This window comes from Telmatherina bonti, assembly GCF_933228915.1.
Source record: "Telmatherina bonti genome assembly, chromosome: 5".
NCBI classification, from domain to species: domain Eukaryota; kingdom Metazoa; phylum Chordata; class Actinopteri; order Atheriniformes; family Telmatherinidae; genus Telmatherina; species Telmatherina bonti.
The window spans coordinates 34,020,316-34,041,975 of record NC_136623.1 but is presented as its reverse complement, the minus strand read 5'-3'; the positions used below and the strand labels follow the sequence as shown (position 1 = coordinate 34,041,975).

Sequence of the window (21,660 nt, the reverse complement as noted above, 5' to 3'; positions counted from 1 at the left end):
GCTGCATCTGACTGTGTAACTGTACTAAAATTAAAGTCATGGGAATTTTAAAGAGTAAAAAAAAGACAAATTAAGCCCCAAAAGCTGAACTTAAACTGAAATAAACAGATTTTCCATCAACTGGGGTGAAATTGTCTTCTGTGTGACGGATCCCTTTAAATTTTCCATTAATCTTTAAAATAAAATCACAGACAACTTATTTGCATCCAAGTTTATTTTTAAATTCCCTACTCCCCCCTGTACAAGAAAAAAAGGACTTTCCACAAAGGCAGCAGTGAACTGTCAGTGATAGTACTTTTCTAGGGAAGGAAAAAAAACGTAATCACAGTGTGTCTTTTGTCCTTTTAAATATTTCTACTGCCGTCGTCTTTGGCTAAGTTTTTGTCTGACAGCTTCCTGTCAAACCCAATTCCTGGGAAGCAAAGGTTTAAGCCAATAGAGCAGAGCTGTGGGCTTTACATTTTACAGTGCCAATGCAGGAATGTTCTGGACCATATACCTCTTCATCAACACAAAAGAAACAAAAACAATAAAAACTAAAATAAAAATAAGCCGTTTGTGTTCACAACACAAACAAATATTACCACACGGGGGAGATAACGACAGTATGTCGAATTTCATAAAATTGGACAAAAAATAAATCTACAAAACTGGAGCTAGGTAAATATTACACAACAGTAAACATGTTCTTTTTTTTTCCTTTTTTTTTAAGCTCTTTTCTTCTGAACCTCTACACAAAACCAAAGTTTTTGGTCTTAATGGCTAGCAGGAGTTTCTGTTTGAGTATCTGTTTTGAGGAGTAGAGTGGCACGTAAAGACGTGAGATGCAGGTATTGGCGGTGGGGAGGTGCTGGTCGTCTGGAGGCCTGATGGTGATGGAGGGCATTGGCTGGAAGCCCTCCTCGCTGGCTGGCAAAGAGGGGCTGGAGGTCCAGAAGTACACCTGAGGAGCAGAAAAGGGAGCTGAATATTAATTACTGTTGTGTTTCATTTTAAGATAAATATTATAATATTTCAGTCATTGTTTATATGAGGGCTGTGGAACAATAAAAAAGACCAACATGTCTGTTTCCTCCATGGTGTCAAAACAAAAATGACCTTTATGCACAGCCTTATGTTTGCTGCTCATCAACTCTGCCTTCTAATATAAACAGATTCATGTAAAAGCAGCATTCATTGACATGGACAGAGATAGCAGCCTCTGGAACTTTAGGAAAAGTTATGAGAACAGACTCACCAGGTCTTGCCTTTCAGTCATGCTCATCTTTTCTACGATGGACCAAAACCATCGTTTAAACTGGAGTAGTTTATCTGCGTTTTCACCTGTTGGATGAAAAGATTTGTGCTCATTACATTTCAGCAATAATCAGTGTTATTTTATGATTAGAAAGCAGGGCTGTGAGTGAGTCAGAAACGACGACATACCGGATTCATCGTTGAAAGAAGTGAAGCTGATCAGCATCTGGACGTTAACTTCTCCACAGCCGTTAACCAGCAGCCTGAAATCCTCAGCTGTCAAGTCCTCTAGCGCGTTTTTAGGAAGAACATCCAGCAAACCTTTCCTCATCGCCTTGCAAATCAAACAAGATAGTAAACACACAGTTTGATGAAACACGCGAGTATTTCAACAAGAGGACAGCTGGTTAGGAGGGAGTTTAGTTTCTTACATGAAGCGGCTGCTCGGCCACCACCAGCATCCGGTGCTCTGCGTACTTCCTCACGTACTCGTACACGTTGAGGGGAGTTACGGGCATGTTGACACCACCAGAAAGAAGCTCCACCTGAGCAAAGTTTAAAGCATCAACAATCAGTCTGTTCCAGGAAAAAAAAGTTTATGAATGCATCGTTCAGGAACTAAAACATTCAGATCATTTGGCTGTTTACATTATTTATCAGCAGTTCTCTGACACAATCTTGAAAATCTAAGTTATCCATATCTCTATGCAATCTCTTCTCATCGTTACAGACACATGCTAGCACTAGCTGAACTTAACATAGGTCTGTTATCCACACTTGATAGGCTGGTGCTTCTTTACTTGACCGAACATTTTCAGCCTCACACTTCCAGGTGGAGCTGAACTTTCCAGTCAGATGACTGGAACGAAACCATTTGTTCTTAAACATTCGTAATTCTGGGCTTTTAACAGAGAACAGAGCTTCATCTACAGCAGTGTTTTTCAACCACTGTGCCGTGACACACTACTATGCCGTGAGAAATTATCTGGTGTGCCCTGAGAAATGACCAAATTTCACCTAATTGGTCTAAAAAGCAGCTGTGTTCATCCAAACAAGGCCCAGTGAAAGATGATAAAATTCCTTCTTCTTGTGTTTATGTGATTTCTATTCAAGAGGCTTTGACAATATGGACTTTTATATTGATAATATGGACTTTTTTTATATAAACATTTTGGTTTGTGGTGTGCCTTGTGATTTTTCTATGAAAAAAAGTTGCCTTGGCTCAAAAAAGTTTGAAAAACACTGGTCTACAGAACAGCTAACCTTTTACTGAAAAGCTGCCCAGGAAAACAAAACAAAAACATATTAAGCCGTTTATTCATGCCGGCTTTAAGATAAAACTGAATAGTTTATATCAGCTGCCAAAGTGAAATCAAGTCGACCTTTTTCTTTTGTACAAGCTTGTGCAGCTCAGATCCACTGGAGTCAAGAAATAAACGCATACTGAAATATACTTGGTAACACAACCCCACCAGAGGCCCTTACCTGTCCAGCTCCTTCCTCTTTGCAGAGATCAATAGCAAAGGCTAGATCCATGGCAGCAAATACTGCATCTGCTTCACCTGCCTGCGAATGGCGGATCAGCTGCCGCAGGCTTTCATACATGACCGGGTCAAAGAATGCAAAATCATGCCAGTTCACCTGCAGCAACAAAAACCATCCACGTTTTCATCAGTGGGATTCTGGAGAGCCAACCATTGTGCAGCAGGTTGGAAATGTAGAAGACGAACTGGATTTTCTCTTACCTTCCGACCAAGCAGAACTTTGATGACGTGCCTATTCAGTGTGATCGGGCAGAGTTCGTTCTGCAGCAGGCATAAACCCAGTATTCTGTCCAGAAATACAACAGTCATCTCTTTGTTCAGGGCAAATTTCAGCTTCATTAAATCAGTTTTTATTGGTCTTTGTCAGCCCATTACCTGCCAATGTTACGGAAGCAGTTGAGTCTGGCTTCTGTGTTTTTGCCGGGCCGAGGAGAGTAAAACCCTCGTTTGCCCGGCTGGTAGAAGAGAGGAGCGTTGTCGTCCCCGTCATCTGGGTCGTCCAGCTCCATGTCAACCACGCTGCGTGTTGAACCGTGACGTTTACGGTTCTCCTGCTGCTACAACCATTAAAGGAAAAAAGGAGGCAGGAAGAGAAATTAAAATATAGCAAATCCTCCTGCTTCAAACTTCAAAGTAATTTTAAAACAAAGTATTTCAAAACACCCTTTGATGTAGATATTGCTACAAAAGAAGTTGTAGCAAAGAAGAAGAAAAAAAGTGTAAGTGTTTTTTTTACCTGTGCTTTTTCAGGAGCCTCAGAGAGACCCAGATCCAATATGCTGTCAGCACCATTTTCCCTTAGAAAGATGAACATAGTTTAAAGTTAGCTTAACCCAGCATGGCCAGAATAGTTTCCATATAAAGGCAATGTGGTTTAAAACTGGTACAGTGTCAGCTGAAAGAGTCTGTTGCTGTTTTTTTTTGCCTATTTGTGCAACCCAAGATGTCAATTTACCTTCCATGTGCGATGAGAAGCTCCATGGCCTCTTCTACTCTGGCCCTGAGGGAATCCTCGCTGGCCAGAAGCAGCAGCAACTGAGCGGGAGACAGCTCCAGCAACATGCCTGTAATCTTACTGGCAAACGCCTGAGGAGACAAACACATTGCCAGACTTAACAGGTGCAAAGAAATGAACAGAAGACAAACAAAACAAAGCTTTCAACCCGGACAGCATACTGGTACAGATAGGGGGATGGAGCATCATGTGAAGTGATGTTGCATATTAATGGTGATGCAGGAAGTCATGTGATCAAGAAAAGCTCAGATATAGTGTTGCTGGTTTTCTTTCTTTTCTAATTGTAAACACAGCCTGTTCTTATTATTCAGGGTTTAAGAAGTAGTGGTTTATTACCGGCTGCATAGCGTGAACTCGCGGGTATAACCTCTCCCCAAGGGCTTGTCTGTGTGCAGGCAGGGGATCGGGCTCATCACTGGGGTTTCCTTCTGATGAAGGTCTGAAAGGCCTGGTATCTATAGACAGCTGCCTCCTGGAATCTCTGCAGAATGAGATGCATTCAAAAACAAAATCAAAACATGTTTTTAATCTGCAACTGACAGCACAAATATTCTCTGTTAGACAGTGAGAAGTTTACCTGTCTCGGTCTCTCCGAGATCCTGCTCGAAGGCCTCCGCTTCTCCTCTCTCTTTCCCGGTCTCTGTTCCTCAAACGCTGCATCAGATCTGAACAAACAAAACCAACAAAACAAGTTTCCTTTTGAGTATTCCGCTTCCCAAAGATACTTTCATAGTAATAATACAGTTAATACTGTTGCAGCATCACTCAAGTACCACTTGAATGTAAGAATAAAATATGCGGATATGAGTTTCTATGTATTGTCATACTTGAATTGTAATCGTGATGACACGTACTGCTGGCCTGCATGCCCTTGCTGACACTCTGAACACAGTCCAGGTTGGGCAGCTTGTCGTTGGAGAGGAGGGCCAGTGCGATGGCCGTGTAGAAGCTGCGGGCCACGCCGCTGCCCTCACCGGGCTCGTCTTTAAAAGTGACCTTCACCCGGTGTACGGCCATGGGTGTGGTTGTGCACCGCCTGCCAAAGTGTGCGTTTAGCTGGCGCATAGTCTGCTGTATTAACTGGTCTCGATCCCGGTCCACTTCCAGGGCCAGGTCACGGGACTGCAGGTTCCTTAGTTTCTCCATCTCCCGTCGGAACTTGGATTCTTTTACCTCAAAGCCGCCCAGCTCTGTGAGAATCTAGAAAAAAAAGATGCCGCAATCGTTTACGAAGCCTTACCCAAACTAGTTCTTTACTTCCTTCCATCTCATTTGAGGATTTCAACACCAACATGAGAGGAGAGTTAAATTTAGTCTAGTTTTTCTTTGCTGTTTTTACAGGATATGTAGGAATTCATATCCTGAATACAGATATGTCCCAGATATGTAATGATTAATGCTACTTTTATTAGTTATGTTTAAATGAGTTCAATGTAAAAGTGAGATTTACCGATCCAGGCTCAGCTCCCACATCCTCCATAAAGACACGACCAAAGAGCTCCAGCGACAGGCGCCAGCGGCCTAGCAGCATGTCATGTGAGATCATCATCCCCATAAAGCTGCAGTGAGGCCTGGACAGACGGAGGACAACCAGCGTTTGTTTCAAACTAATTTGAAAGTCAAGCTATAATAGCATAGGAAAACAAATTACAGCCAGTGCACAGGGGGCTGTGTTTGCTCTGCAAAAGATCAACATATTTAATAAATATTTAATTAGAAAATGTAACTTCAGTCAGAAGGCTGGCTAACTAGTGCCTACCTGAACGAGGGGAGAGGAGGACCGTCGCTCTCAGTGAGGCCGATCTCAGCAAGAAGACTGCTCTTCAGCTGAGCAGCGAGATCATGAGGCGAAGGGCCTGGTTTCGAAGTGTCCATCTCCTGCTCACCCAGTGACTGGTTGTCAGCGATCCGCTGGCCCGTTTCCATACTCATGACATTTTTCAGATTGGCTGAGTAGGACATCTTGGTGGGCAGGATCTGTTTTAGCAGGAGATTTTCTTTAGTAATGTCACAATAGTAGCAGCGTGATGATGATGATAGAATGGAAATGGGACACAGAACACACATCATTTCCTGAAATCTAGACTTAAATGACTGCTAACACATAATAAGACTTTCCAGCGTGTTTGTCCGGTGAAGATGGGTGGTATACCTGAGAGGGGGAGGGTAGAGAGGAGCCCATGTTTACCTCCAGGCAGTTCCTGTCCATGCTTGCCTCAGCCAGGCCTTTGGTTGTCATATAAGAGGAAGAGTACAAGCCCTGAGACGGACGTCCAAACAAATCCTCCTTTCTGGCATTTGGCTGGTGAAGAAGAAGTAAAACGGAGTTGAAGCCACAGCAAGACTTTATCATTAACATATAATGACATTTAAATAGTTGAAGATATAGTTTATGAGTGATGGGAACAGAAACCAGGTTGACTTGTTCTCATGCCAAATGTTTGTTGGCAGAATTATATAAACTCTTTCAGTCAAAGAAAATGAGACAATGTTGGATTTTATGCCAGATTGTACTCTGAGATAATTCCCATCCATTACTGAGCATAAGAACAGGAATGTAGCTGACTGGATTAGTAGCTGGTTGTCTGGAGATTCCTCCAATTTATTACACGGCTGCAGTCAAAAAGCCTAGTTCTAAATGTTGTGTTTTTATTCTGCTGGATCATTTACACGCAATGGCAAACTCTGTTACAGAAAGCTCATATTCATTCATTCATGCATTTATGTTTCAATTTACACCAAACGACCAGAGTAGTGCTAAATTAGTGAACACTTGCAGTAAAAGCTGCAGACTTCTGATTGGATGAATCAGGATGCATCTTCTTATCAGGAGTGAACCGCCTGAGAGACACGGCTGAAACCCTGACCTGCAGGAGATGAGGCTGGTCTGCCAGTGGAATGGCCTCTGCCAGAGGAACATCGAAAGGGTTCGGAGGGATGCAGCCCAGGAAGGTCATGGAGTCAGAACGGCGGAAGAAGGGATGATTCTGACCAGTCTCAGCTGGAACGGAGTCCTCATCTTTGTCCTGCAGAGTTGAACCTGAAGTGGAAGATGAAAATTTATTGATCCATCCATCCATTTCCTGGACCGCTTCGTCCAGTTCGGGGTCACAGGAAGCTGGAGCCTATCCCAGCAATAATTGGGCGAGAGGCAGGGTACACCCTGGACAGGTCGCCAGGACATCACAGAGAGACCAGTCATGCTCACACTCACAAAGAGCAGAGGAGTCAAACTCCAGTCCTCGAAGGCCGGTATCCGACAGGTTTTTGTTGTTTCTCTCTACAAACACCATCCATCCATCCATCCATCTTCTGCCGCTTATCCGGGGTCGGGTCGCGGGGGCAGCAGCCTAAGCAGGGAAGCCCAGACTTCCCTCTCCCCAGCCACATTTGCCAACTCTGCGGGGGGGATCCCGAGGCGTTCCCAGGCCAGCCGAGAGATGTAATCCCTCCAGCGTGTCCTGGGTCTTCCCCGGGGTCTCCTCCCAGAGGGACGTGCCTGGGACACCTCACCAGGGAGGTCCAGGAGGCATCCTGACCAGATGCCCGAGCCACCTCAACTGGTTCCTCTCGATGCGGAGGAGCAGCGGCTCTACTCTGAGCCCCTCCCGGATGACCGAGCTCCTCACCCTATCTCTAAGGGAGAGCCCGGCCACCCTGCGGAGGAAACTCATTTCAGCCGCTTGTATACGAGATCTCGTTCTTTCGGTCACGACCCACAGCTCATGACCATAGGTGAGGGTAGGAACGTAGATCGACTGGTAAATCGAGAGCTTCACCTTCTGGCTCAGCTCCTTCTTCACCACGAAAGACCGGCGCAGAGCCCGCATTACTGCAGACGCCGCACCGATCCATCTGTCGATCTCGCGCTCCATCCTTCCCTCCCTCGTGAACAAGACCCCGAGATATTTAAACTCCTCCACTTGAGGCAGGACCTGACTCCCGACCCGGAGAGGGCAATCCACCCTATTCCGGCTGAGGACCATGGTCTCAGATTTTGAGGTGCTGATTCTCATCCCAGCAGCTTCACACTCGGCCGCGAATCGCTCAAGCGAGAGCTGGAGATCACGACCAGATGAAGCCAACAGGACCACGTCATCCGCAAAAAGCAGGGACCCAATCCTGAGGCCACCAAGTCGGATCCCCTCAACACCTCGGCTGCGCCTAGAAATTCTGTCCATATAAGTTATGAACAGAATCGGTGATAAAGGGCAGCCTTGGCGGAGTCCAACTCCAGAGTTGGACCATGTAGACAACAAAAACATGCAGGATACCGGCCCTTGAGGACTGGATTTTGATACCCGAGACAGCATGTCTTTGGACGGTGGGAGGAAGCCAGAGTGCCCGGAGATTCCCTGACCCCTGATTATAAAGTAAATGTAATTGCACGACATTTATCTCATGCAGATCATTACATCGTGCATTACTTTGATTGGTGTCCTCATCGTTCTCATGCTCCGAATCCTCATTGTCCAAACCAAGTTCCAAAATCTCTCGATTCCTAAAAGTTAACAAAGGTGTTGTTAAAAAGTCTTGTATGTGTTCTAAAACATGTCCAATTCAACCACTGATTAACAATAACTTATTTAGATTACAGCTAAAACACAGCATACAATTAAGCTGCAGTTTTTTCCTTCTCTGTTTACCTCTTTCTATCCATCTGTGGGGTGTCCAGGGTGGTCTGCTGGTTCATAGCCTTTATCCAGTAGATAAGTGCCTGAAAAACGTAGGCCACATGTTTCAGCGAGCACACATCCAGGACAGGAAGTACGTCAGAATGCTCGTCGTTGTGAGAACGCATCAGAGACAGGGCGTAGTTCAGGAAGTCACCCCGTGCCGACATCATGCCTTGACGAGCAGTCAGCAGTGTGGCCGCTCTCCTGAAAAACACACAAAGCAGATGATATATGGAGCAAATGATATGGGATTCAATCAGGACTGCAAAGAGTTGGCTTTTATTGTTATTTATCTTTTTTGTTCACCCCAATCCCATTTCCTCCCTTGTTCTGACAAATTTAGCCTAGATAGTGTTGAAAATAAATAGAAGCATTGTACCTGCGGCCTTCCAGAGTCCGAAGGCTGGCCTCCTCTCGAGCAGTCATGCGCTCCCTGCGTGCAGAATGCTGAGAGGCGTGGAGTGGGTGACTGGGGTGACCGGGGTCGCCAGCAGATGACAAGGCTGAGCCATATCGCAGCTGAGCCTCAGTGGAATCCATGATGGACACCATCCAGTTCCACGTGGGTATGAGCTTTTCTTCCACACAGTTCTGGTTCGCACAACAAACAGGAAATGAGTCACAATCTGGTTTGATTTGAATGAAGAACATAAAGAAAGTACAGTACAAGTCGAACATGTGTTTCAGTGGAAATGTGAGAACTTATTTTTAGTGATTTTTATAACTGACCTGACCTACGAAGTAACACTAAAAAAGGCCTGAAAGCTTTAAAAATGTGTTTCAATTAAACTTTATGCTTAATGTTTCTTAAATAAAATAGGGCTGGGCGATATGACCAAAATCTCCCGATCAGCCATTTTATATCCCCATAACGATATAAAATTGTGTAATTGTTTGTCAGTCATCAGTTATGTGTCAGATGTGCTTGGTAACGGCAGCAGTGATCTCCTTCCATCTGCGGGAACTATGACTGTAAGACGTTTCACAGGCTGTAGCAGCGTTTGCGTCTAGAGTTTATTCTGAGCTTTAGCCTCCACTTGACGCTGCTTTTGCGGCTTTTTCTTGTTGACTCCATTCTTTATTCTGTATTCTTTTATCCTGATTTTTGCGCAGGTGATAAAATGAGTTAGTTGTGTCGGAGGCCATTGTTGGGACTGTGAGCTAGTCTGTTGTCGGTTCCACGTCGGTCTTTTTATGTCCAAACCGCATCCATGCAACAGAAATTTCCCTCTTTTAGGAACAAGCTCATGAGTTTGGGTTGGCCGGTCATCTTTTAGTGAATTATCCTGCTCTGAAACACGTCTGCTACCGTTTCCCTCCATGTTTGTTTATATATTGCAGCGTGCCGTAAACCGCATCTTGACGTAAAATACTGCAGTAAAGCACCTTATTGTGGTGTAAACAATAGAGCCTGATATGAAACGATGGACATTTCCTATCATCCAAAGGATATATATCGCCATGTCGCCCAGCCCAACAGCTAAACAAAAACACTAGGAATTCAGTACATAAAATAAGGATCTCTTTATGCAGCAATGGAATCTGCTCTTTATGTTACCTGCAGGTTGACTGCATCTTGGTAGGAGAGCTTTACAGCAGCAGGATACTGGGAGTAGACCAGATGGTTATACTTTGGAATGAGACTCATGAGGTCAGAAATTTGCCGGATGACAATGCTGTAGGCACGGGCGAGGCTGCTGGCAGACGTCAGGTAGCTGCTGGAACTGCTGGCCTCCAGAGCTGCGGCTGCCGCTGCAGCGCTGGAGCTAATTGCACTGGAGCGGCGCAGGTTGGTCGGGTCAATATATATCAAGCCTGTGGAGCTTGCTGCAAGACAACGATCACAACAGGTACAGTTTATATCCTCCAGGTCATAATCTGAACTGCATAAGAAGAAGTTGGTGTACTGACCAGCTGTTGTTGAGGAGCTGGAGGGAGCGCTGCCGCTTGCCCTTTGGCTGGGGGTGTTTCTAACAGCCCACTGCATGGAGCGAGGAGCCTGGGCTGCACTGTTGGCATGTGAAGAGCTTGTTGTCCTTTCCAGTGGCTCATCCAAAAGAAATGTTTCTTGGTCAACATCATCGCTCTGACTGCTGCTGCTGTCTGAATCACTCGAGTCGTTGGACTGGGAGTCGTCCTCTGAAAAGAAGGCAGGGACGCTGCTGGCACCTTCAGCCGGCAAGAGAAGGGATGAAGAAAAGAAGACACAAAAGACAAGTTTAAAGAGTTGCCTGTTCACCTTTACCCCGCTGTTATTTGGCTTTCAAACCAGATTCATACAGGCAGCAATGCAGGTTAGTGTATCACACCACTACAAGGAAAAACAGCTGCTATAGACAGTGAACACTATGAGACATCAAGTCAAAACATCAGCTGCACTCTCTGCTGTACACTTATAAGTACCATGAAAGTTTTTTTTATTTTATTTTTTAAAATTTTCTCTAAATGTTTTCCAGGAAAAATTCTTTGAAAGACAAAATAACAGCAAAGTCTCTCTTGACATACTGAAACAGAACTTGTTTGGGACATACGGATGATACATAACCAACAGGAGGGAGGACAGCAACATCACACTTTCTGGAAAAGCTACACAGTGATTAGTTTGTTATTTGGGTGAAAAGCCAACAACACTACGCCTGTGGTGAAGGACAGAGTTAGTTCAAAATGAGACATGGTAACAGTGAAATGTGAGACAGGGACGAACTGAAGGAACTGTCTGAAAGGAAACTGTGTATGCACGCTGCAAATTCACTCTTGCCCTGACATCTGTGTATGCATTGAAGTAAAGAGGAGCTCATACCAAAAATAGGAAATGCCAAGGACACCCTACTGCCTGCGAATGAAATACATCGGGTATTCAGCCAGGGACCACTTTGTCTGCTGTATCATTAGCTCTCCCAGTACAAATCCCCACATCCCAAAATGTTGCCCGTTAAGCACCAGAAAAAGAGCCAACAGACTGTAACTCACAAAAAAAAAACATACCATAGAGTTTCTGTGCAACAAGCTGTTGGGAGTTTTATGAAAACTAGAAACCTTCGGGTGAAGAGGATTGCACTTCCCTAAGAAGAAGCTACAAAACTGAAGCGAGTGTCTAAAATAAGGGGTTGAAAAGTAAATCTTGTTTTAGCTCTAGCTGCTTTTGACCAACCCGCTTCAGAGCCAGCCGTTGCTGCGGTGACGACGCTCCTGCGGCCACTTGCGTTATCCTGATTGCTGTGATTACTTTCACTGTCACTCTCCGTTTCTGCTGCCGCCAGCAGGTCCAGCTCCATGTCACTTCCTGAAAGCAGGAACAACAGAAACCATGACGCCTCTGCAGCAGCTGAAGAACATTGCTGTGGCGAGTTATGCAGCACTCATCTCACCATCCTCATCGTGCTCATCGTGCTGCCCTTCAGCTTCAGCATTTTCCTCTCCTTGCTCTTCCTGGTCATCATGGTGGTCTTCTTCCCCTGCGACTCCCTCTACAACCTCAACCTGAGAAACAAGCAACAGAATTAGATCCCCTTTGAAACGAAACAAAGTAAACCCGACCGTAAACTACACAGGCAGAAGAGTAACTAAAATGCAAGCTGTTTGGGTTCAGTTTTAGGATTTAAGATGTGAGCATTTCACTCAGATACAAAGTCCCACCTCTTCCACATCTGCTGATACGATGTCGTCCTGTTCCTCGTCTCTCCCTCTGACAGGCTGAGACTGGCTGCTGCGCCGAGGCTGCGGGTTCCTGATGATGTAGGACGCCGCGGTTTGGTTGGAGCTGGAAAACAAATCAAACCAGTCCAAAGTCATTAAGGCAAGGAAAAGAGAGAAATTCAAAGATCTTTGTCTTTAAGTTCATTCTTTCCAACAACATTTTTATTAAGGATTAATGGCTTGAAAAGTAGGGGTGGGAAAATCGAATCGAAAAATCAGATTTTTTTCTTCACAATTTTAAAATTGATTTTTTTTTCAAATAAATAAAATGAATGAATTATAAAATTTTTGTCATTTTTATTATTTTTATTGATCTTTTTACTTTTCTTCTTGGGAATTTTAGCAGCAGAATGATGGTCTGGCTACTGTGTTTTTTCCTGATTGAAATGAAGAAAAATAATGAGCAAAAAAAAGTTTTATACATTGTTTTTTGTTTTTAATCTACAAAAATCAGCAATATTGGAAAATTGTGAGAATCGCAATTTAAATCGAATCGGCACCCCAAAAATCGGAATCGAATTGGGACAAAAGCATATCGTCACACCCCTATTGAAAAAACAAGATATTTCTTACATTTCACTTATATACATCAGTTTGCTATCGAGTTTCCTTGAGCTACACGTGAGCACATGTAAAAACAACAGCTTCATATTTTACTCTACCAACCTGCTGGACTGGTCGGGTGAGGGTCTGGGGGGCAGGGGTTCAACAGAGAAAAGCTCCTCACTGCCCTGGACTGCATCAATGCTGGTGCTGGCCAAAGTAAAAGGAGCTGTCGGTCTTGCAATACCCATTCGCACCGGAACAATCAGCGACTCTGCCACGTTACACAGCTCCTCCACGGCGTAGGGGAGCAGAGCCTGGAAAACACGCCGGCATTTCCCAATAGGCTGGGGGATGAAGTTGCTGGGAGGAAATGAGAAGGACACAACATTAGTACCAACTGGTTTCTAATGGTTAAGCACATTGTGAAGGGCTGTTACTGGAGCTGTGTACAAATGGAGTAGTTTCAGACATTTCTGATATTTATCTATACAAGTAAAACTGCAAACAAATATTAAAATAAGATTTCTAGTGTAAATCTTTCCTCCGTTAGCACAGATTACACTGGGACATCTATTACAGAAGGAAATGGTACCAGGAAACATTAACTTGTTGCCATGACAACCAATAGACACGCTTGATTTTAAAGAGTGAGGAGTAACACTACACCTGTGAAAAAGGCTGCAATTTTTAATGGAATTATTGCTGTTTTAATCAGTTACAAAAAAAAGATTGATAAAAATTCCTTTAAAAAAAAAAAAAAAAAAAAAAAAAAGGTAAATAGTTTATTTTGATGCATCGCTTCTGGTGTGTAAAACCTACTTCCAGTATTGCCTGCCAGTAAAGGAGAAGTGCCTTTGATTGGCCGTTACAAAGTAATAATGGAAAAGGCACAGAAAAGTGACAGAGTGAAGGAAAATGTGAAGCCAGCCAGAAAAACATGCCAAGTGTGGGTTCATTTCAAACTCAAACCAAAAGGAAAGGTATGCAAGTCCGAGCTAACATGTCGCAGCATCTCTGCAGAAAGAACCGGACACTTCAGGGACGAGCAGCAGAATCTAGCTCAGATACGAGTTTCAGAGTTGAAATGAAGACAAAAAGAGAAGCGGCAGCTATTATTTATATATATGTAAAGACCACATTGCTTCTGCTGCAAACAGCAAGCCACCGTTTTCTTTTTTTTCCCCACCACGCTCTGTTGTGGCTTAAAGCTAGTCCTAATTTTACAGTGCCATGCTGTGTTTACATGTGGACAGCTGAATTTAGCCTTAAAAATTTGCCGTCTCTGTCGACCGTTTATGCTACAGACATAATTCCACCAGATTCTGAAACCTAGATGCGCAGCTTTGCACTGATATTCAGGACATTACGGTAGCCGCACCGCTGCACTGCAGCTGGTTTTAAAGGGCTTTCTGTATCCTACTAAATGAAGGAAAATGCCAGAGAAAAGTATAACACGGATAAAACATTGATCTATTGTTGTGTAAAAAGCAGCTGGATCAGGCTGAAGGTTCCAGTCTGAATCTAACAGATTTAGATACAACTTTTTCCCAAAGCTGTCACTAATTTGACCTCAAATCTTCACTAATACTCCTCATTGGCAGCACAGTACAATGTCTTCTGTTAGAATGTTTTTATGTGTTTTTAGTTTGTGCATTATACGGAGTTGCTTTTAAATATATCTTTACTTAATTTATGATGACAATAAAAGCTATCTATGTCTATCTATCTATCTATCTATCTCACAATTAAAATATTTATGGAATATGGATATCTGAAGTTAAATATATATTTTAATTCTCTTTAAAGAGGATTAAATTTACAAATCTTCTGGGTACGTGGAATAAAAATGTTCTGTAGTAAACTGTTCCACAATGTTTTAATACACCATTATATTTCTTTATTTGGTACTTTGTAGTTTTAGCTGTTAAAGACACAAAAAAACGGAAGAAAAACATTCATTTTATTCATTTATTTGTTGCGTTTATTGGATTTTTTTGGTTATTTATTAAGCAAAATTTCAGCTCGTTATATTTTATTAGATAATTATATGACGGGGTAATGTCATTTGTGTTGAAATCATCTAGTTTTCATAGCTTTGTTTAAAGTCAGGATAAAGAGCAGCAGCTGCAAACGAAGCTGAAATGCAACATAGCTTATTTTATTATATAAATATGTAACTGCTTATTGTATTAAATATGTAACTGATACTGACTTTTGTACAGTTACAGCTCTGTTACATTTCTATCATAAGCTCTTCAAAGAAAAATTGAGAAAGCTTATTCTATTCGATTAATCGATTAATTAGTTAAACTACTCCATACCTGGAGCCACATCGATGAATTTATCATGATCTATAATTTGTGCTCTTACTTCTTCTTCTTGGATGAAGCCATCTCCACGCTGAGGATAACAAAAACCCGGGCTACAGAGCGCAGGAACCTCCTCGTGACATTGATTGCCTCTTCTCTCCGGCCAGGAGTATACTTGTTTTGCAGCTCCTTCACCAGAGTACCCAGTAAAGTGTCTATAAACTAATATAGAAGAAAATAAAAAAAAACAATCTTAGTGAAGGATCATCATTAGAGCGGGGTTCAACATTTTTATTAGAAGTAATAAAAACTAAGGAAGGCTAAAACTTTTTTCCTCCTGAAAAAGCAGGACTGCATTAACAGTGCATGCTCATGAGGGGAAAAAAAGCAAACATCAGGACTCACAGTGATGTCAGGAGCACACTTAACAATGAGGCAGTGTGTGAAACAGTCAAGGCGAATGGTGCCACTCTGCTGATTCAAGTAGACCTGCTCTTCTGGCAGGAGGTGGGCAATTCTGCTGCTGGCACTAAGTCTACAAGAAACAGAAAATACACCAGTCTTACCTGTCACACATAAATCTGAATAAAACTTTATTTCTAAGCAAAAAAAAAACATATATAACAGTTATGTTGTTTGAAAAAAATGTTGATAAAAACAGAATATAATTATTTGCTATCAGTATAAAAACTGAAATAACAGTAGTTTGTTTTGGATAAAATGCAAACAAACACAAATTCCACAGCAGGAAGACAACAAACAGCAAAGTAAACTGAGCCCAAAGGCAGAGTGACTCATGTTTCACCTGATCACTGTGAAAACTAAATTTCAGATTTAAATCAGGCTGTTTATGATGGGAATAGAAAAACATTTAATTTCCAGTAGCCTAATTCTCACAAAGCCTAGTTAGAGCATAATGATTTATCTGTGCCACCTTCAATTTAACGGCTTTAAAAACGTCAAAGACACGTTTTAGTGATGCTACCTAATTGGAAAAATGGTTCAACCTAATCAAATCAGCTCCTATTAAAATCCTTCAACTTCTAGTCCATGCTTATTAGGCAGCATGTTCTGTAAGAGAGTGCACCAATGTTTAGCTTCATGCACAATTATCTGCTGCAATACTTACGGGTCTTTATTTTCCTGAGAACCAAACATTATCATAGATTTCAGAGCATTCCAGTCCTGTAGGACCCTCTCCAGAGCCAGCTGAGCAAAACGAGGTGGCTCAAGGTCATGGTCTGGCATATCGGAGTCTGGGAGAAGAATACGTTAAGGGATTTGAGAGAGAAAAAGGTCAAATATATTTTAAAATAAATGTCAAATTTTCAGCTGTTTTGCAGCACAGATTTTTAAAAAAAAAAAGGTTGGTAAAGTGAGCTGACCTTCTGCGTTTGCAGCCTTGCGGTTCCTGTCCTCTCTGATACGTGGTGGTCTGTACTGACAGTGTTCAACACTTTGTCTTGCAACAGTCTGCACCAGGAACAGTAATATATGCTCTCCCCTACAAATTAAAACATAAGTCAGACAGATTCATCATTTTTAAACGCAGAGTAAGTGTTAATCTATATTAAATAAATTACCTAGCTATACAGAGCTCTAAACCATACAGACAATTGAATCCAAAGTGCTAACAGTCACTTTCCATAGTAAGGGGAAACAAGTCAACAAATGTTGTACCACTTTATTTTTCATTTAAGCTAAACTGTAGTAGACATAGCGCAGGAGTCTTACCGGCTGTTTGGTGTAGTGACCAGGTTAGTGGTTGTGAGTAACCTGTAGAGCAAATCCAGCCGAGCAGCTTTCTGACCAGCTATCAGTGTTTTACATTTGCACTTTTCCCAACAGTCACAATAAGCTGTCGGAGAGGTCCTTTTAAGTCTGCATATGAACAGAAATCAATCTTATATCAAATGGTGGAAATTCAGGAAGACAGGCAGTGTTTAAAACATAAAAGTGAGAAAAAAAAATCCAAACTCAAAACTAAAACATACTTGCAGTCGTGTCCTTTGTGACAGACTCTTGCACACTCGGTACAGCAGCAGAGGGACTCCAGCAAGCCGCATGTTCGACACTCAAATATGTCCTTAGTACAAAATGTCATGGAAAAATGTCAGTGGGTTGATAGAAGGAAATAAAAATTTCTGTACACACAAACATCAGGTCCAAATGTAGAAATATGCAACACTTCCTCCAAGCGTCAGGCGTAAATTTCAGTGCTGACCTGGTTAATGTGCTCAGCTCCAGTCCACGTGAAGCTGCAGGTGTCGTTGCAGCAGAGAACATACAGTGGAGAATCATCTGGGTTGGTTCCAGATGGACAGATCATTTCCATGAACACAGAATCTGCATCGTCTTTCTCGGCAATTCCCGGGTCTCCCACTGTGTTTGAGACATTTAAGGAACAAACAAAGGAATGCTGGTTAGAAAGAAAGCCAGCTGCTGGAAGATGGGCAGTGATGGGCAGTCAGGATTCACATTAACTCATGGATTCCAGCTATTATCCAATCCCTTTTGACTCAGAAAGTGTAGCAAATATATCTATTTTTACATGTCAGGACTACAATACAATACAGTGCAACACCCCTTTCATAAACTAGCACAAAGCTAACTAATTAACTTACCCTTAGCCATTTTTTGAGCAGCTTCAAGCACAGTAATAGCTGCTGGGTAGGCTCTACCACTGACAGCCAACATAAACGGGGTCATCCCTCTGGCATCCCTGTCAAACAACAGAAACAACATGCAAGCACTTTAGAGAGACCGGCATTTACAAATAGTCATCTGGATTAAAAGAGGTAATCTAAGCAGGTTTAAACAAAGTAAATGAATCATACTTTGCAGAGAGCAGATCCCGTAGATGTGGCCTCAAAACAACACTATCACACATTAACTTTAGTATAAGGTGGGCGTTGGCCTTCCTGTCTTTAGACTCAACCACAGATGGCTCGGTGGACGGCCCTGTACACAAAGAGAAGATAAACACCAAGTGTGTTCAAGTATTAGGTCCTGATTATTTAAGGCAGGTTCACACAACAAGATTTTAAAACTAATCCTCATGTTGCCGACAAATGGTGGTGTCAGCAAAAATGGGATAGGTCTGTGGCAAATCAGTGGACACCAACTCTTATGTGTTAATGTTGGAAAGACAATTTCTGAGAACTGCTGACACATCCCACTGTCCAAATATTGTGCATATTTCATATTGTCAAAGAGCCAGAAGGAAATGAGTATTTGGGTGAGACATGAGTGAAGGGTTACAGTCAATTAAAGAGCAAGAAAGAGGTAAAGGGACATAACATGGGGAAAATCTAAAAGAGAAAAAAAATATATATCTACCTATCTATATCTATATATATATATATATATATACTCCAACAATGTTGGACAACATTAAGAAGAGCGTCGTCCATGCTCAGAATGAAGTACTGGATCGAAGTAAAAAAATCAATGCAATCTGTTAGTTCTTTTTAACTAGGCTATTTATAACAAACTGGCTTGAATTGTTGCGTCAGTAAAGTGCCCTGAGATGACATTGTTGTAAAGTGGTGTTTTAAATAAAGCTGAACTGAATAGACTGGACTCAGAAATCCAGAGAGGACATTAAAAATCTAATTAAAAAAACTTTGTTGTGTGTAAATCTCTATTTGTTCATGTAATATGCAACAGCTGGAAGTGGAAAAGCACGTTCCAGATCATATGACCTTAATATGCGATCGTAACTTGGTCACATCCTCTTATTCCAAACATCTTGTGTTGTAGATATATACCAACATGAACATATGCTACAACCGTCTAACAACACAGAAAGGAGATTCCATGTACCCGGTATGGTGGAGGTGCTGGGTCCCTGGCTTGTACCAGTGGAGGCAGTGGTGAGTGAGCCAACAGCTGGCGCTAGGATGAAGTCAATGTCACCGTCTGTTGATTAAATATTATTATTAGAATAATAATAACATAAAATCCGTTATAGCTGTTGATATGTTTCACCAGGTCTACCGTCTTGTTACAATGTACCCACCAGGGTCCATTGGAGGAGGGTCTGGTACCCAACTTGGTGGAGCAATGGGTGGTGAAACAGGATCCTGATGGTCACTGGATGATGGGCCAGATTCGTGGCGGCCGAGACCTGCTGCTCTGAGAGACCTTCGCATCATCTCCCTCAGACGAAGCCTGTTAATGAAACACAGTAATTCAATATTTCTGCATTATTTAAGAAACCGACTCTTGAAAATAAGCAGTCCGGAGATTATCCTAAATCGTTTAAAATCATATTTTATGCATTATCATATACCACCTGAAAAAAAGCAAAAACAAAAAAATATAAAAATGCTTACCCTCTGCTACTGGAGGAGCCTGTCCTATTTCCTGAACTGTTGCTTGAAACCACAGAGATGGCGTTGGCAATCGCCTCCACAGCGGACAGACGCTCTGCAAATGTATTCCTCTCTGACCTTTCAGCCTCTGAAATGAAACAACTGGTTCAGTTAGCTTTGTGAAGCTAAGCACAGGGCAGATTCCCAGTAGGAAGAGTGTTAAGTTAATCATTTTGATGTTTCTCTTTATGTCCCCATTTAAAAGTTTTCTTAATTACAACAGCAAATCCACCAGATAACAAACCCCCCACCAATTAAGCTTGAAAGAATCCTGCCATTATGACTATTTAAGCAGGTCAATATTCAATTAGCTACACCACAACCAAGTCAGACAGCCAAGCCTGACACTTCACCTTCCTCCTCTTTGGTCTCTTTGTTGCTAACAGGGAAGCAGACAGAGACGGCAGCATGAAGGATGTTACGGTTTCCATCACATCTGTGGCCTAGAAGTGCTCCAAGTGCCTGGCTACCCTGATCCAAAAGGAAGGCCTGCTCAAGGTTCACCAGATACTGCCGACAAGCTTCGTAGTCACAGCGCAGCACATGCTGCATCAGCGTCTGTTTCTAAAAATAAAAATGACAGAACACCTCTCTGTGAGTTCTTCTGACCAATGAAACAGCATCAACATTTGGTTAATTAGGAACACTAAGAGGAACTAGGTGTTGGTTGTTTTATATCTCATCTGATGGGGTGACATTTACCTCAACGGCCATAATAATAATAGCAGCTTTCTTTTTAATGGTGGAGTTAGATGGGAGATTGACCAAAGAGTGCACCCCCATTCCCAGGCTGTTAATGGGTGGCAGGTCCAACCAATCAGGATCCCGTATCCCACCCATGCAGTCTTTGGCCATAGGGTAGATTGTGCCATTTCCATCCCGGAGGATGATGGGAGACTCCTGAAAATAAAACTTAAACTTTAGGGGTTGGCTACCAGTTTATAAATAAAAAAAAATTATATATGCACACACACAGAAAGCAGGTATTCGGGGCCCATCTCACCTGTCCTGCTGTAAAGATGGCCACATTGCGCTCACTCTGCCCCAGGAAAGCCAGGTTACTTGTTGGGAAGTTATTCTCTTGCTCTGCTTTGCCTGTGGCCAGGTCAAAGATACAGTACCTTACCCAGTTACCAGTTTTCAGCACTGCATGGACTCCTGGAAGATAGACACATATATATATGTAATATTTGGAAATATTTTGCACAACAGGACCATAAAACTTAGATTAATCAAAAACATGAAGAACGATATGAAGAAACCTACTGGAAAATATAAAAACTCACCTTTGGAGTCAACATTTATGGCAAGGATCTCGGCCTTTTCTGGGATACACAGTTTTTTAGGGGTTCGCTGAAAACAATCTGGAACTTTCGGAGTCCCACCAGTTTTGACCACCTGTCAAACAAATTGATAGACGTGAAAACCAAAGTGAATATCAATAAAAGGTGAAACACATGGCCATTTTTCAACTAAATTTTAAACAGCGATATCAAAACTAGCTGCATTCAACATTGGAAGTTCACGCCCCCACCTGTAATTCATCTATTCTGAGGAGTCTGCAGTCCTGCAGCAGTGATGATGGGTCGGAGTCAGGGGGAGGAGCGGCGCTCTGGTTTGTCATGCTGCTTGATGTCCCAGGAAACTTCACAGCCACATATGCACCGTCAACTTTAAGCACCTGGAATGGTTCGAAGGTTAAACACATTGACAATACTGCAAACCAGAGACGGAATATTTACAAGCAAAGAACACAAATGTTATTCATTTTCATTACAAAAATGTTCATTTTGACTTTTCTATTTACATATATTAGTCCCTGTCAGAGCTTTTGACCTGGGAATCACAACTATCGACACAAATCAACCAATTTCCATAAATTCTGCACAACCCAGCACTATTTTCATCACAATTTTCCTATAAATTTGACCAATCATAGCAAGTTTGAAGTTAAATCACTGGGATTATATGTCACTACTTTCCTGGTTTTCAGTCACAATTTCATCCACAACCTCCAATGATCCAATCCTAACCTGTTAAATGAGCCGTCAAATATAAATCCAGCCTCTTGGATACACTAATAGGTACTCTGAAAACAGGCAGCTTTGCTATATCTATCTGAAAGACCTCATCTTGCAGATCCAGATTAAGAACATAGAGCTCTCTCAAACTGGATTTAGTTTTGGAATAGCAGTTTTACCAACTAACCGGTCAGGGGTACGCAATAAGTACACAGTGGGTACTGTTATATGGTGTTTTTTT

General features: G+C 42.3%; 1 protein-coding gene across 14 annotated transcripts in view; it reads right to left on the bottom strand.

The window, feature by feature from the left end:
- Positions 1-210: 210 nt before the first annotated feature.
- The window catches only part of ubr5 (ubiquitin protein ligase E3 component n-recognin 5), a 34,295-nt gene continuing 12,845 nt past the window's right edge, over positions 211-21,660 (bottom strand). For 3 of the 14 annotated variants that reach the window (XM_079240666.1, XM_079240673.1, XM_079240667.1), the window contains 43 exons: positions 20,933-21,079; positions 20,685-20,796; positions 20,402-20,556; positions 20,101-20,298; positions 19,752-19,962; positions 19,360-19,486; positions 19,044-19,195; positions 18,848-18,943; positions 17,860-17,983; positions 17,647-17,744; positions 17,247-17,404; positions 17,017-17,108; positions 16,757-16,903; positions 16,408-16,526; positions 16,152-16,278; positions 15,428-15,557; positions 15,084-15,244; positions 12,834-13,073; positions 12,108-12,231; positions 11,840-11,951; positions 11,623-11,754; positions 11,272-11,304; positions 10,383-10,640; positions 10,030-10,298; positions 8,851-9,062; positions 8,442-8,675; positions 8,223-8,296; positions 6,663-6,835; positions 5,948-6,097; positions 5,555-5,772; positions 5,246-5,366; positions 4,623-4,995; positions 4,373-4,460; positions 4,132-4,276; positions 3,736-3,866; positions 3,517-3,577; positions 3,156-3,337; positions 2,982-3,066; positions 2,722-2,877; positions 1,668-1,781; positions 1,426-1,570; positions 1,238-1,323; positions 211-943 (listed from right to left, as the gene is read on the bottom strand). In XM_079240666.1, the coding sequence (XP_079096792.1) occupies positions 731-943; positions 1,238-1,323; positions 1,426-1,570; positions 1,668-1,781; positions 2,722-2,877; positions 2,982-3,066; positions 3,156-3,337; positions 3,517-3,577; positions 3,736-3,866; positions 4,132-4,276; positions 4,373-4,460; positions 4,623-4,995; positions 5,246-5,366; positions 5,555-5,772; positions 5,948-6,097; positions 6,663-6,835; positions 8,223-8,296; positions 8,442-8,675; positions 8,851-9,062; positions 10,030-10,298; positions 10,383-10,640; positions 11,272-11,304; positions 11,623-11,754; positions 11,840-11,951; positions 12,108-12,231; positions 12,834-13,073; positions 15,084-15,244; positions 15,428-15,557; positions 16,152-16,278; positions 16,408-16,526; positions 16,757-16,903; positions 17,017-17,108; positions 17,247-17,404; positions 17,647-17,744; positions 17,860-17,983; positions 18,848-18,943; positions 19,044-19,195; positions 19,360-19,486; positions 19,752-19,962; positions 20,101-20,298; positions 20,402-20,556; positions 20,685-20,796; positions 20,933-21,079 (6,483 nt within the window). In that variant the 3' untranslated portion in view covers positions 211-730. The remainder of the gene's footprint in view (positions 944-1,237; positions 1,324-1,425; positions 1,571-1,667; positions 1,782-2,721; positions 2,878-2,981; positions 3,067-3,155; positions 3,338-3,516; positions 3,578-3,735; positions 3,867-4,131; positions 4,277-4,372; positions 4,461-4,622; positions 4,996-5,245; positions 5,367-5,554; positions 5,773-5,947; positions 6,098-6,662; positions 6,836-8,222; positions 8,297-8,441; positions 8,676-8,850; positions 9,063-10,029; positions 10,299-10,382; positions 10,641-11,271; positions 11,305-11,622; positions 11,755-11,839; positions 11,952-12,107; positions 12,232-12,833; positions 13,074-15,083; positions 15,245-15,427; positions 15,558-16,151; positions 16,279-16,407; positions 16,527-16,756; positions 16,904-17,016; positions 17,109-17,246; positions 17,405-17,646; positions 17,745-17,859; positions 17,984-18,847; positions 18,944-19,043; positions 19,196-19,359; positions 19,487-19,751; positions 19,963-20,100; positions 20,299-20,401; positions 20,557-20,684; positions 20,797-20,932; positions 21,080-21,660) is intronic. The other 11 variants (XM_079240672.1, XM_079240674.1, XM_079240675.1 and 8 more) reach the window with 11 other exon arrangements.